Below are 12702 nucleotides of genomic sequence, written 5' to 3'. Positions count from 1 at the left end.
CTGAAGGCAAAAGAGGGACCAGCATGATTAAGAAGCATGCAGAGAAGCTGTGAGGTACAAGAAGGCCTACCAATTAGCTGAAACAAAAAACAGGACTATGCAGCACTTTAAAGACTAACAAGATGGTTTATTAGATGATGAGCTTTCATGGGCCAGACCCACTTCCTCAGATCAAATAGTGGAAGAAAATTGGCATGACAATATATACCAAAGGATACAATAAAAAAAAAAGAACACATATGAAAAGGACAAATCAAATTTCAGAACAGAAGGGGGATGGGGTGGGGGAGGTAAATGTCTGTGAGCTAATGATATTAGAGGTGATAATTGGGGAAGCTATCTTTGTAATGGGTAAGGTAATTAGAGTCCTTGTTAAGACCTAGGTGTAAAGTGTCAAATTTAAGCATGAATGACAGTTCAGAGGATTCTCTTTCAAGTCTGGTGTTAAAATGTCTTTGAAGCAGGATGTAGGTAATCAAATCGTTGAGACAATGACCTTTCTGGTTGAAATGGCAAGAAACTGTTTTTTCTTTGTGATCCTGTCTAATATCTGTTTTGTGGGCATTGATTCTTTGGTGAAGTGTCTGAGACGTTTTCTCCTTTCTTTTAAAGGGACATCATGATGTCCAATTCTGATTTCTCTTGTGCCTTCTTTACACCAGTGCAACTTCTTGGACTTAGTGGAGTTACTCCTGATTTGCACCAGTGTCAAAGAGCAAAAGAAGTTCGACCACAGTGACACTAGTTTACACCAGCTGCATATCTGGCCTTTAAAAATAATTTTTAAAAAACTCCACAACCTTTAATCTAAGATTGGTTTGCCCTTTGTATGCTCTTTGTATTCTTTTTGTATGTCCCAGAGCAGGGTCAAAGAAAAAAGACTGGTAAGTATCACTTTTCATTCCAGTTTGTTTCTAATCAATTTCGCTTTCAGGTTTTTATGCAGTGGTGTGATGAAGCTGGGTTTGGTTTGCAAACTCTGCCAGACAATGCCGGTTAAAAACAAAACTGTTTTCACTGCCTTTTTTTTTAACTGCATGGAAGTATTCCTGTTGGCCTGAGGTTTTGTAAAAGCTTGTGCAACTGGTTCTTCTTTCACAACAATTGTACCCCATTTATTTGGAGGAAGACATTCCTGATTTACATCTGATTTAGATCCTTCACCTACATAATCAGAATTTGATGGAAAAGTTTCAGATGGATAGCTGTGTTAGCTAGTATCTGCAAAAACAAGAACGAATCTGGTGGAACTAGAGACTTTCCAAAGCTTATGCTCATCTGTGCCACAGGACTTCTTGTTGTTTTTGCTGAATTTGGGGACACATTTGACCTGACAGAGACTCTCTAAACTAGGCTGTATATTTCACGTCCTAGAATTATTATATGGTCACCTGAAGAAGTGGGTTGTACCCATGAAAGCTCATGATGCTATCTATATTTTTTGTTAGTCTCTAAGGATATGTCTAGACTACATGCCTCTGCCGACAAAATATCCCCGGCTTCATTAAAATAAACATGGCCACTGCACTGTGCTGGCTCAGCTGATCGTTGGCACAGCGCGCACATCAAGACGCGGATCAGTCGACAGGGGAAGCCTTTGTCGACCGCTCTTGTAAATTTCATTTCATAGTGAGCCAGCACAGCGTGGCGGCCATGTTTATTTTAATGAAGCCGGGGATATTTAAACCCTGGCTTCTTTGACTATGTCGGGTAGCCTAGTTTACATGCCTCTGTTGGCAGAGGCATGTAGTCTAGACATACCCTAAGATGCTACAGAACCACTTGTTTTTTAAGCTTTTTTTTATATGTACTCTTTATTATAGAGTTTTCCCTTCAATATCCTACTTCCTCCTTTCCAGTTTACCTTGATCTGCTGCTGAAGTTTTTTCAGTGTCTTGACAAGCTCACTGTTGTTTCTGTTGGCATGGTCCAGCTGGATCTCCATTTCATTCAGATCTGTCTCCATCTTCTTCTTGAGGCGGAGTGCTTCAGCACGCCCCTTCGCCTCCATCTCCAGACTTGCCTGCAAAGACTCAATTGCACGCTGATGATTTTTCCTGTGGGGTCCAATGAAGCACAAGTTGCATCATTCCCTTACATGCGAGGCTAGTCCACCTTTTGGCTTTCGGTGGGTAAAACCAAGCAATTATTCATCAAATAATAAGAACATAAGAACGGCCGTACTGGGTCAGACCAAAGGTCCATCTAGCCCAGTAGCCTGTCTGCCAACAGTGGTCAGTACCAGGTGCCCCGTGGACTGAAGACAATGATCAAGCAATTTGTCTCCTGCCATCCCTCTCCAGCCTCTGACAAACAGAGGCCAGGGACACCATTTTATCCCCTGGCTAATAGCCTTTTATGGACCTAACCTCCATGAAATTATCTAGCTTCTCTTTAAACTCTATTATAGTCCTAGCCTTCACAGCCTCCTCTGGCAAGGAGTTCCACAGGTTGACTACACGCTGTGTGAAGAAGAATAAAAAGGGACCAATTCAGAAACTGTGTGAAAATGAGATTCTAGATCCCGGCAGCCCCACTGATCCCAAACGCTTTCCTCCTTAGAATATGTAATGCTAGGAAGTATAGGTATGAAATGGACTATTGAAACTGTGAAGCACTGGAAAGAAACCCGAGTTTCATGTGATAATTGTGGTTTCTCACTTTTCTCTGAGATACAATATTCATCACCTTTTGTGAACACTAGAACTCTAGAGATTGCGAGGCCAGCTGAGAATCCAGTCCCACCTAGCCCAATATTCTGTCTCCAACACTCACCAGCAGCATGTACCTCACTGATGAGGGTATTAGAACCCTGGTTTTGGAATACTCTGCCTGCCATATTCAGTCTCATCCTACTCTCTGGTAGAGATTGGCTTACAATGGGTGGGCAATAAGCAGCGGGCCAGACATGGTTCACTAGGTTTAGACTAGGGTGGGCAATAATTTTTGCCCGGGAGCCACTTCAAAAATTTTTGAAGTAGCCCCGGGCCACCCAGAAGGGGTGGGGTCTAAACAGGAAGGGGCAGGGCCTAACCGGGAAAGGGGAGGGGCTACCCCACCCCCAGACCTAATTGGCCTGGGGGCGGGAGAGCAGCAGGGACTCCGCGGGCAAGATCCGGCCTGTGGAGGCCCTTTTACCCGCCCCTGGTTTAGACTCTGGTGGGCTGCCAGAAGCTTTATTTCAGGGGTGGGAAACCTAAGGGCCTGGGGCTAGATGTGCCCCCCGATTTGTCTGGATCTGGCCCCTGAGGCTCAGGGCCCCCCCCCCAGCATTGGGGAACTTGTACTGGCACTCCAGTCCCTCCTCCCCCACTGTTTCCCTGTGGGGCTGGAGCACACAAAATCTACTAGCCTGAGCCTCCCTAGGCTTTTCTGCGCAAGGGGAATGTGGGGAGTGTTTTTCTCAGTTGGTTTTTTTTTTCTTCTCACTTGTGTGCGGCCCCCCCCCAATGATTTTTCTGTGGCTCAGTGGCCCCCAGCCCAAAAAAGTTTCCCCACCATATACTTGCGTGTCTGCAGGTACAGCTGCTCGTCGCTCCAGTTGGCTGCTGTTTGCCGATTCCAGCCAATGGGAGTTGTAGGAAGCAGTGGCCCAGTCCATACTGCTTCCCGCAGCTCCCGTTGGCTGGGAACAACAAACCGTGGCAAGTGGCAGCTGTGAGCCACCATACCTGTGGGCGTGCAGGTAAATAAAGTGTCTGGCGACTCGCCAAAGGTAACCCTGGCAAACCATGTCCAGCTAGTGGGATGCCTACTGCGCACCTCTAGCTTAAGAACTATAGTGGAACTAGTTTGATGGCAAAGAAGAAATGCATTAAGAACCATATTTTGTTCTTTATTATGCAGCGCAACACCTTAGACTTCAGTGACACTACACAGCTGACATGGAGAGCTGGCTTTGACCTTGAAACTCTTAGACTCACCTGCTTCTTAATTTTAAGACAAAGTCCCCTGGTCATACACCCATAACAACAGATCTAATCCAACAGGTCACCCACGCAAATGTGGGCTTCTTTGGTTAAATGGAAGAATATTCACATTGGGACCTTACACCTCCTCATTTCATACTGAGCCAAAAAGCTCTGGGTGTGTATCTTTGAGCACTTAAATATTTCATACCTTGTAGCTTCAAATTCCTCTTCCTTCTCATGGATTCTCCTGTCAATGTCAGCTTTGACCTGAGCTAGTTCAAGCTGAATGCGGATCAGTTTGCTTTCTTCAACCTACCAGCAAACATACGAGAGAGGTGTGAAGGAATGAAGAGATAAAATCTATATAATTTATCTGCTGGAATATGGTCAGCAGGTTGTGTGGTAGGCTTGTGTGTCGCCTTTGTGCATTTGTCAGACCTGGATAAAATTATTACCTCCAGGGAAGACTCTGCTTCTTCTAGCGCCATCTGCAGTTCATCCTTCTCAACCTCCAGCTTCTTCTTTATCTTCTGTAGCTCATGTACACTTCTCCCGCCTTCACCCAACTGGTCAATCAGATCCTTAATCTCCTCTGAGGAAGAAAAATGGAGATTTCTCGTGATAGGTGTTTTCCTGGACTGGGGACTGTTAAAAAGCGCTGCCCATGCTGATCATTTGAAAGAAAATGGCTTGAGATAGTGTCAGTCAGGTTATCAGCGTAATCTGCAGCAAGGGAGATTTTGGTTAGATAATCGGAATACTTTCTCAGTAAAGGATAAGTAAGTGCTAGACTAGGTCACCATTGGAGGTTTTTAAGAACAGGTGAGATAAATATCTGTCAGGACAACAGTGGGCAATAACCGTCCCGCAGGCCAGACGCAGTTCACCAGGGTTACCCCCTTGTGGGCCGCCGGCACTTTTTTTACCTGTGCCTCCACAGGTATGGCCGCTTCAAGCTCTCATTGGCCACGGCCGCTGTTCCCAGCCAATGGGAGCTGCAGGACGTGGTGCAGACAGCACTTCCTGCAGCTCCCTTTGGCTGAGAACGGCGATCCACGTCCAATAGGAGCTTCAGGCAGCCATACCTGCAGAGGCGCAGGTAAATAAAGCACCGGTAGCCTCCCCTGGTGAACCGCGTCCAACTAATTCCCCAGCCCTGGTGTGGGAGTATTTTGATAATCTCTCAAGGTCCTTTCTAGCCCTACATTTCAGAGACTCGCCTTCCAAACAGTTGGCCTTTGCTTTCATTTCTAAACGTTACTCTGGACTTTGGAATGAGTCCAGTGAGGAGGAAAAGAGAAACCTTTTAAGCACAAGATATACCCCACAATCTTTCTGCACTTCTTTCTTTTTCCTCTCAGATGGCTGCTCTTTCAACAAGAAAACTGACTCCGCACTATCTGGGCTCTGTGCCAGCCGGTGTAGGCTGGAACAAAGGGTGAAGTGGGAGGAGTATCAGGCCTATGTCTGTGAGCCCATCATTATTTATTTTTTGTGGGCCATACTGCCAGAGGGTCATAGTTCCTCCCAAATATCCATGGAGTTTTCCTCACAGCACCCCTGTCAAGAAAGCCAATGTCAGTGCTCCCATTGTACAGATGGGTAAACAAAGGCAAGGAGAGATTAAATGACTTGCTCAAGGTTCCAGGAAAACTGAGTTAGAAAGGGGAATGGAATCCAAGTTTTCTGTATCTTGGTTGATTGCTTTAACCGCTGGTCCAGCATTTCCCCTGTTATCTGGTTCTCGTGACAGTAAGCTCTCAGGGGCTGCACGGGGTCATGGCCAATGTTCCCTCTACTTTTTTCCATCCATGTGTAGAATCAATTTTATGTGCACTGAGGCAAATGTGGATGTGCACCACCAGTAGAAACACATGCTGCTGGCCGTGAGTACTATGGATACTCTGCTAATCTCTGCTGGGTGGCCTTCCAAGCACTCAGCTTACAGGGAACACTGGTCAAGGCCCCTATTTTATCCCACTGCCCACAAAGAGACAGCTGATCTGCAGCACAATCTTCCTGTCTGTTGAGCCCCTCTTGCTCCTCCTGGTGCTATGCATTTACCTACATTACTTTCATAGTTTACTTTGTGGGTGGAGAGGTATCAGGAGATCGGTGAATTTCAGTCCCTGAGCAGAATTTGGTCATCAGAAGTCAATTCATCAACAACAAAAGCACTAGTGGCAATGAGAACTGTGAGTATCAACTGGGAAAACCAACAGCCCATCCTCACTCTGTGTAAATCAGGGGTTTTGGGGACATGTGGAGGTTGTTTTTACGTGGAATCAGGACTTACCCTGGAGGGTCTTGTTTTCCTTCTTAACAGATTCCAGGTGCTCTAGGGATTCCTCATAGGCTGTCTTGAGCTTGAAGTTCTCCGTCATGTACATGCGGCATTCCTTCTGGGAATTGTCCACCTCCACTTGCAGCTCTTCGCATTTCTGCTGCCACTCTGCCAGCATCTTATCAAAGGCCCTTTGCTTCTTGTCCAGGGCAGCACAAGCAGCATTGGCCTGGAAGGAGCAAGCCAAGCATTCACTACAGACAAGTTCTTTTCTTTACACATCACTTCTGTGCCTGCCCTGCCAGCCAGTCACAGTTAAATTGGCAGCAGTTCGAGTGACTGGCAGAGTTCCTCTGAATCATTCTGAATGGATGATTAAAACTACTGGCTTGGCTTTCTTTCCCTGCTGTTAGGAATTACACCAGACCACCACGTTGCTTTCAGAGGGATAGCCTCTCTCTCCATTCTGTGGTGTTAATGCTGCTGGGGAGCGAATGGCTGCCCATTCAGACATACCGCGTACAGATGTGCTGTTAGGAATTCTTGTGGTCGCCTACTGTGGCTCTTTGGAAAACATTTTGGGTACTGTTGCCAACAGGAGGCTATCCAAGGCTGTTTTAAATTGTGTGAAACTGAATCACCATAAAAGGGAAAGGATAACAGTTTATTTTTTTCCTGGAGCTTTATGGCGTTTAAGCATAACTATGCCCTGCATTCTTACAATCCAAAGATGATCATCCTCAGAGGAAAATGACAGCCCAATACCCCTTTGCCCCAGTGCTGTAACACTATTTTTCAGCTCCTAGGCCTCATCCAAAGTGCATTATAGTCATGAGGAAAACTCCCATTTAGTTTATTGGGCTTTGGAGCACCCTGTAACCCTGATTTAAACTAACATTTTTATTCTCATTTCACTAGTGCATCTAGAGCAGTGTTTCTCAAACTGTGTTCCACAGAGCCCTGACGTCATCAAGGGCTCTGTGAGGCTGACAAACTGGAAACATCGATAGGTACAACACATACAATCAGTGGACCGCTGGGGATCCGCATACATTTTTACACATGTAAAGGGCTCCAGAGCCCAAAAAGTTTGAGAACTGCTGATCTAGAGTAATGGTCACACAAGTGTAGACTGGAAGCACCAATCACTAGTGTTTTCACTGCCTGGTTGTCTAGACTGCAGGGTAAGATGACATGGGGATTAAAATACCAGTGGCCAGTCCACACTCGTGTTTGCACCACTGCTGCAAACACTAGTGATGCAACACTGGAAAACGTGAAGAAAAATGGCATTGTAGACACTGGCTTCAAAGAGGGTGACCCAGTACTGCCGCTAGGCTGGGCTCTCTGGCCAGATGGACTCTTGCTTTTTTTGTTGCTGGAAGCTGGGTAATTAGTCTAACTAAAAGCAACATGCTGCACAGCCATATGGAATGTTTGTGACTCTCATCTGGGCTTTCACTCAGTGGGAAACATCTAGTGCCTGGCGACTGCTGGCAATGCAAGATTTTGTCTTGACTTTGGAACTTAGAGACCATAAGATCCCATGTGAATGAGGGGCCTGGTCCAAAGTCCATGGAAGTCAACAGAGGGACTTCAGTGAGCTTTGGGTAAAGTCCTAGGGCTTCCTGGGATGTGTTGTTCGGGCATCTGTGGCCAGGAATCCATTTCTGCAGCATCCAGTCCCTTACCTTTTCCAGGTCAAGAGTGAGGTCTTCCACTTCTATCTGAAGTCTCTGCTTGGTTTTCTCCATACTGGCGGCCCGGGCTTGGGCAGCTTCAGCCGTCTCCTCAGCCACCTGGAGCCTAGCAGCCAGCTTTCTCCTGAGGGTAGAAGGTTTTAAAGGGTAAGCGGAAGAAAGAGGCAGGAGAGAGTTGCCCACCTGTGCCCTCCTCATGCACGTTCACTGTGTTCATCAGCAGAGGGCCCTACCAAGGTCAGTAGGCCTGCGAAGGCTGACTTAGAATGGTACTGTCCAGCCTTGTGAATGGCACATGCAGCACTTTGTGTCTTGTTTTTGCAGAGTTCTTTTCAATCCATCACATTCCACTGCGCCTGCCGAGGGGCTTTGCAAATAAGCACATGTGCGGCAATGCAGGAAAAAGGCTGGCAGAGCCACAGCCTGCACGAGGCTGAGCATATGCAGACGTCTCCTCAAGAGCAGGACCTGAGGGGCTGAGAATTTGAGGAGCTGGGATGCTTACGCATTGAGAATACTTCCCGAGATGCTGGGCGGGAAATGGGGGGAAGCATATGCCAGACTAGACCCTGCAGTACCTCTTAACAGTGTGCAACATACTCATCTCGTCCATGGAGGGTCTGGAAGGAGTGGTTGTAGTTTGGCCCTTGAGTGATTTGCTGGCACTGAGCTCTCCTCGGCCCAGCACTTAGGGGTCTCAAGGACTGCAACTAAGACTGCAACAAGGGGAAGGGTAATTCTGCCCTCTCTCCCCTTAGCTAATGCCCAGTACATCAAATCTAAAGTAAATCAGACCTATTCAGTCCGAGTCAAGGGATTTAAAAGGGAGGCTTTTGGGCTTAGAGATCCACTCACACTGCCGCCACGTGACAGTGCTCTTTTCAGATGGACCTCAGCCAAGGGGATCTGCTTTTAACCTTTTCGGCTTTGGCCATCTCATGTCCGTTACCAAGGAGCAGAGTGCCGGTTGAGTAGTCCCTCCCCCCATGAGTAGTGATCCTGACTCCCCTAGGACTGACTGAGGAGTAAAGTACGGCTCAGGAGCAAGTAAGGAGATCTGAACCTGGCCCTTGATCAGAAACTTGTCAGCTGTGTTTCACACCGGTCACCAGTGGGGATTTAACTCTCTGCATCCCTTCTTTATTATTGCAGGCCACGTTTTCTCCTGACTGGGATGCTCTCGCTTCCTCTTTAGCTTTTTCAAGTTGAGTCCCACCAGCTCACAACCCTAAATTTGGACTCTTTCAACAGCCAACCTGAACACGGGCCTGGGCTACCCCCATCCCATGTCCGGCTCCTTGAAAGCCGAATGCTCACTTGGTCTCTTCCAGCTCCTCAGTTCTTTGGATAGCATCTGTCTCATATTTGGTCCTCCACGTCGTGACTTCGGTGTTGAGTTTGGAGACCAGACGTTGCAGCTCGGCTTTGCCCTCTTGCTCTTCCTCCAGCTGCTCTTTCATCAGGTCCAGGTCGTGCTTTGTGTTGGCCAAGCTCACGACAGCCGTGCTACGGGCCTAGAAATACCAAAACCACCACAAGTTACTTGCCCTTTCGGAGCCAAAACTACAACAGGGTTCAAAAAAGAACTAGACAAGTCCCTGCAGCTTATGTCTATTGATCGCTGTTAACCAAGCTGGACAGGTTTGTAATCCCATGTTCTGAGTGTCCCTAGCCTCTGTTTGCTAGAAGCTGGTAGTGGACCACAGGATGTATCACTTGATAATTCCCTGTCCTGTTAATTCCCTCTGATGCACCTGGCATTGGCCACTGGTAGAAGACAGGATCCTGGGCTAGATGGACTATTGTTCTGACACACTATAACCATTCTTATGTTAATGAAGGCACTGGAGTAACTTCCTGGCCTTTTTGGTGCTTAGATGAAACAACTCAATTCTGAGCCTGCTCGAAAAATTTCAGGTCAGAAATACAAACCCATTCATGGCCACAGGGCCAATTTCTGCTCTCCATGCAGGGATGTAACTGTTTTGCTCTGAATGAGTCACACATGCACTTATATAACTGAGAGCAGGATGCAGCCTTTCACCACACTCAATGCTTTGGGATGCTGTTTCACTTTATTTACTATGGAACGCCCATTCTGTGCGTTTTAAGCACAGAGAGAGAGGTGTCTGCTGTGACTGACACCAGTAGAGAGATTCAACAGGTAAATCGAGCCTGCTTGCAGAATATGCTGAATGCCACCAGGGCAGAGAAGATGCTTGCAATACTGATAGGCTACGTCTACATTGGCATGATCTTGCGCAAATACTCTTTAACGCAAGAGTTCTTGCGTTAAAGTATTTGCACAAGACAGCGTCTACACTGGCATGTGCCTTTGTGCAAGAGATGTGTTTTTGCGCACGAGCGTCCGTGCCAGTGTAGACGCTCTCTTGCACAAGAAAGCTCCGAGGGCCATTTTAGCCATCGGGCTTTTTTAAGCAAGAAATTCATATTGCCTGTCTACACTGGCCTCTTGCACAAGAACAGTTGGGCAAGAGGGCTTATTCCTGAGTGGGAGCATCATAGTTCTTGTGCAAGAAGCACTGATTTCACACATTAGAATGTCAGTGTTCTTGCGCAAGACCTCCCCGCCCGTGTAGACAGGCAGCAAGTTTTTGTGCAAAGTGTCCGCTTTTGCACAAAATCATGCCAATGTAGACACAGTCCTAGAGTTTTTGGTTCCAATTGTAACTCAACTGGAGTCAGCTGCAGTGAGGTCCAGTGATTGGGGTCTTGGGCAGAGATTCAGGAGAACAGTGTTCTAGTTTGAGTTCTCCCAGGGACTCATATTAGAGTGCTGAAAGTTTGACCACACTGTGATAAAACACCCAGGTCATAGCTGGCCTGGAGCAGCTGACTCAAGCTGACAGGGGGCTGTGGGGCTATAAAATTTCAGTATAGATGCTCTGGCTTGGTCTGGAGCCCAGGCTCTGAGGATCTCCTCCCTCTCAGGATCTTAGAACCCGGCCTCCAGCTGAGCCGGAATGTCTACACTGCAATTTTAAAGCCCTACAGCTTGAGACCTGGGACCATGAACCAGCTGATCCTGGTTCTGAGATGTGCTGGTGGAGTTTTATCCCAGTTTAGATGTACCCTCTGTTTCATTCCCTTATTAGCAAAATGGGACTAATGGTGCCTACAGCCGAGATCCATGGACAAAAAGTGCTGTTGATTAGTATTATTTGTTACCTCCAGGCTGATTGGCCCAGGCTAATTTTCCCTGGCTAGAGGTGAGTCATTAACATAATAAAGGGGTTGTTACTCTGAAGAGAGTAATGTATGGGGTGGCAAATAGTGCAACTCTCTAGCCAGTAACCCCCTCTTGGGCTGTCATCCATACCTTGGATTCTTCATCCAGCTGCCTCTTCAAGTCATCCACCTGAGAGGTGAGGGTTGACTTTATGCGGACAATCTGGTTATACCTGCTCTGAGATTCCTCATGCTCCCGGCTCAGCTCACTGTTTTCAGCTATGAGTGAAGTGCAAGAGAAGTGTGAGAGGAAATAATTCTGCTCCGAGGAACTGAAAGAGATGATGAGGCTGGACTGTCACAGCCTTGCCAGAAAGACTCTTCAGAGTGAGTGATGGCTAGAGGTGACAAAGCTGCCAGAGCTAGATGGGAGGAGGGGGAAGAGAAGGTGGGGCATGGGATGGTACAACCGTGGTGAAGGAGAGAAGGGCATTTACCTTGGAGTCTTGTCCTGACGGCGTTATTTTCAGCCTGGTTCTTCTCCATCTCAGCCAGCCTGGAATTGGCCTCAGCCAAGTTGTCTTCCAGCTTGCGGACATGGGCCTCAGCATTCAGCTGTAAATGAACGGGGAGGCCAATCATACCATAGCAAAGTCTGGCTTGAAGGGCCAAGTTCTGCTTCCCAGCATTCCAAGTTTGTCCCATCACCTGGCATCACAATGGAGCAACCAGTATGGATCGGGCGTGCAGGATGTGGGCTTGGCGCTCCAAGGGACCAAATGGCCTCTGCTTTAGCTCATGTTGAAGGTATCCAGCACCCCCCTGGCTTTCCGGAGGGGTTTCAGAAACTCAAGGTTTGCTCCTTACCTTAGATTTCTGGATGGTCTCTATGGTGGTACTGAGGTCCTCAATCTCCGCCTTCATGACCTGCTTGTCTTTCTCCAGCTTGGATTTGACCCTCTGGAGGTTCTCCGCGTGCTCTGACATCTCTGCCATGGAGTCTGCGTGCTTCTTGCGCAGAGTGGAGGCTGTGGCTTCGCTCTGCAAAGCCGCCTCCTCCAGCTCACGCCGCAGTTTCAGCAGCTCGGCCTCCCGCTTGCGATTCTGATCGATCTGCGAGGGAGGGACAGAGCACAAATCATCCAACAGGATTGGCACAGCTGCCAATCCTCAGCATGTTCCTATAAGGGCAGTTTTGTCAGAAAAGCTTTTCGATGCCTTTCCTCTTGCTTTAATTATTTCACCAACTTCCTCCTGGTGATGGAACGCCATTAATGAGTTTACGTCTGGCTACCAGAACAGATCCCCTGGAAGGCAAAGCATCTGGGCTGACGTTCAAACATTCTCTGGACTTCAGTCCAAATGTTTTCATTGTGGAATCAATGGAAAATCCACCCAAATCATCTGTCAGCGCCCCTTCCCCCGCACTCATGCTAGTAAGTGAGTTCCTGATCAGAAAGTCTAAGAGTTTTATACTAGTACATATCACCATAGTTTCTGAGTGCTGTCCCTCTAAAGTCAATAGTAATTGTGAAGTTCATGGCAGACCTCATGGAGTTTCTGACCCCTGTTGGGGGTCAAAATTCTGCTTGGGGAAAGTTTTGGGGAGCTGAGGGTT

At 47.4% G+C, this 12702-nt stretch overlaps 1 protein-coding gene across 2 annotated transcripts in view; it reads right to left on the bottom strand.

Moving 5' to 3' along the window:
- The window catches only part of MYH16 (myosin heavy chain 16), a 64027-nt gene that overhangs the window by 6886 nt on the left and 44439 nt on the right, over positions 1 to 12702 (bottom strand). For both annotated transcript variants that reach the window (XM_075899679.1, XM_075899678.1), the window contains 9 exons: positions 11952 to 12197; positions 11582 to 11699; positions 11236 to 11363; positions 9213 to 9409; positions 7887 to 8019; positions 6208 to 6424; positions 4367 to 4503; positions 4120 to 4223; positions 1865 to 2057 (listed from right to left, as the gene is read on the bottom strand). In XM_075899679.1, coding sequence (XP_075755794.1) covers positions 1865 to 2057; positions 4120 to 4223; positions 4367 to 4503; positions 6208 to 6424; positions 7887 to 8019; positions 9213 to 9409; positions 11236 to 11363; positions 11582 to 11699; positions 11952 to 12197 — 1473 coding nt within the window. The remainder of the gene's footprint in view (positions 1 to 1864; positions 2058 to 4119; positions 4224 to 4366; positions 4504 to 6207; positions 6425 to 7886; positions 8020 to 9212; positions 9410 to 11235; positions 11364 to 11581; positions 11700 to 11951; positions 12198 to 12702) is intronic.

This window comes from Pelodiscus sinensis, chromosome 16 (assembly GCF_049634645.1).
Source record: "Pelodiscus sinensis isolate JC-2024 chromosome 16, ASM4963464v1, whole genome shotgun sequence".
In the NCBI taxonomy this organism is placed as follows: Eukaryota; Metazoa; Chordata; order Testudines; family Trionychidae; genus Pelodiscus; species Pelodiscus sinensis.
The sequence above is the reverse complement of the archived record's forward strand: the minus strand, read 5'-3'. Positions and strand labels throughout refer to the sequence as shown.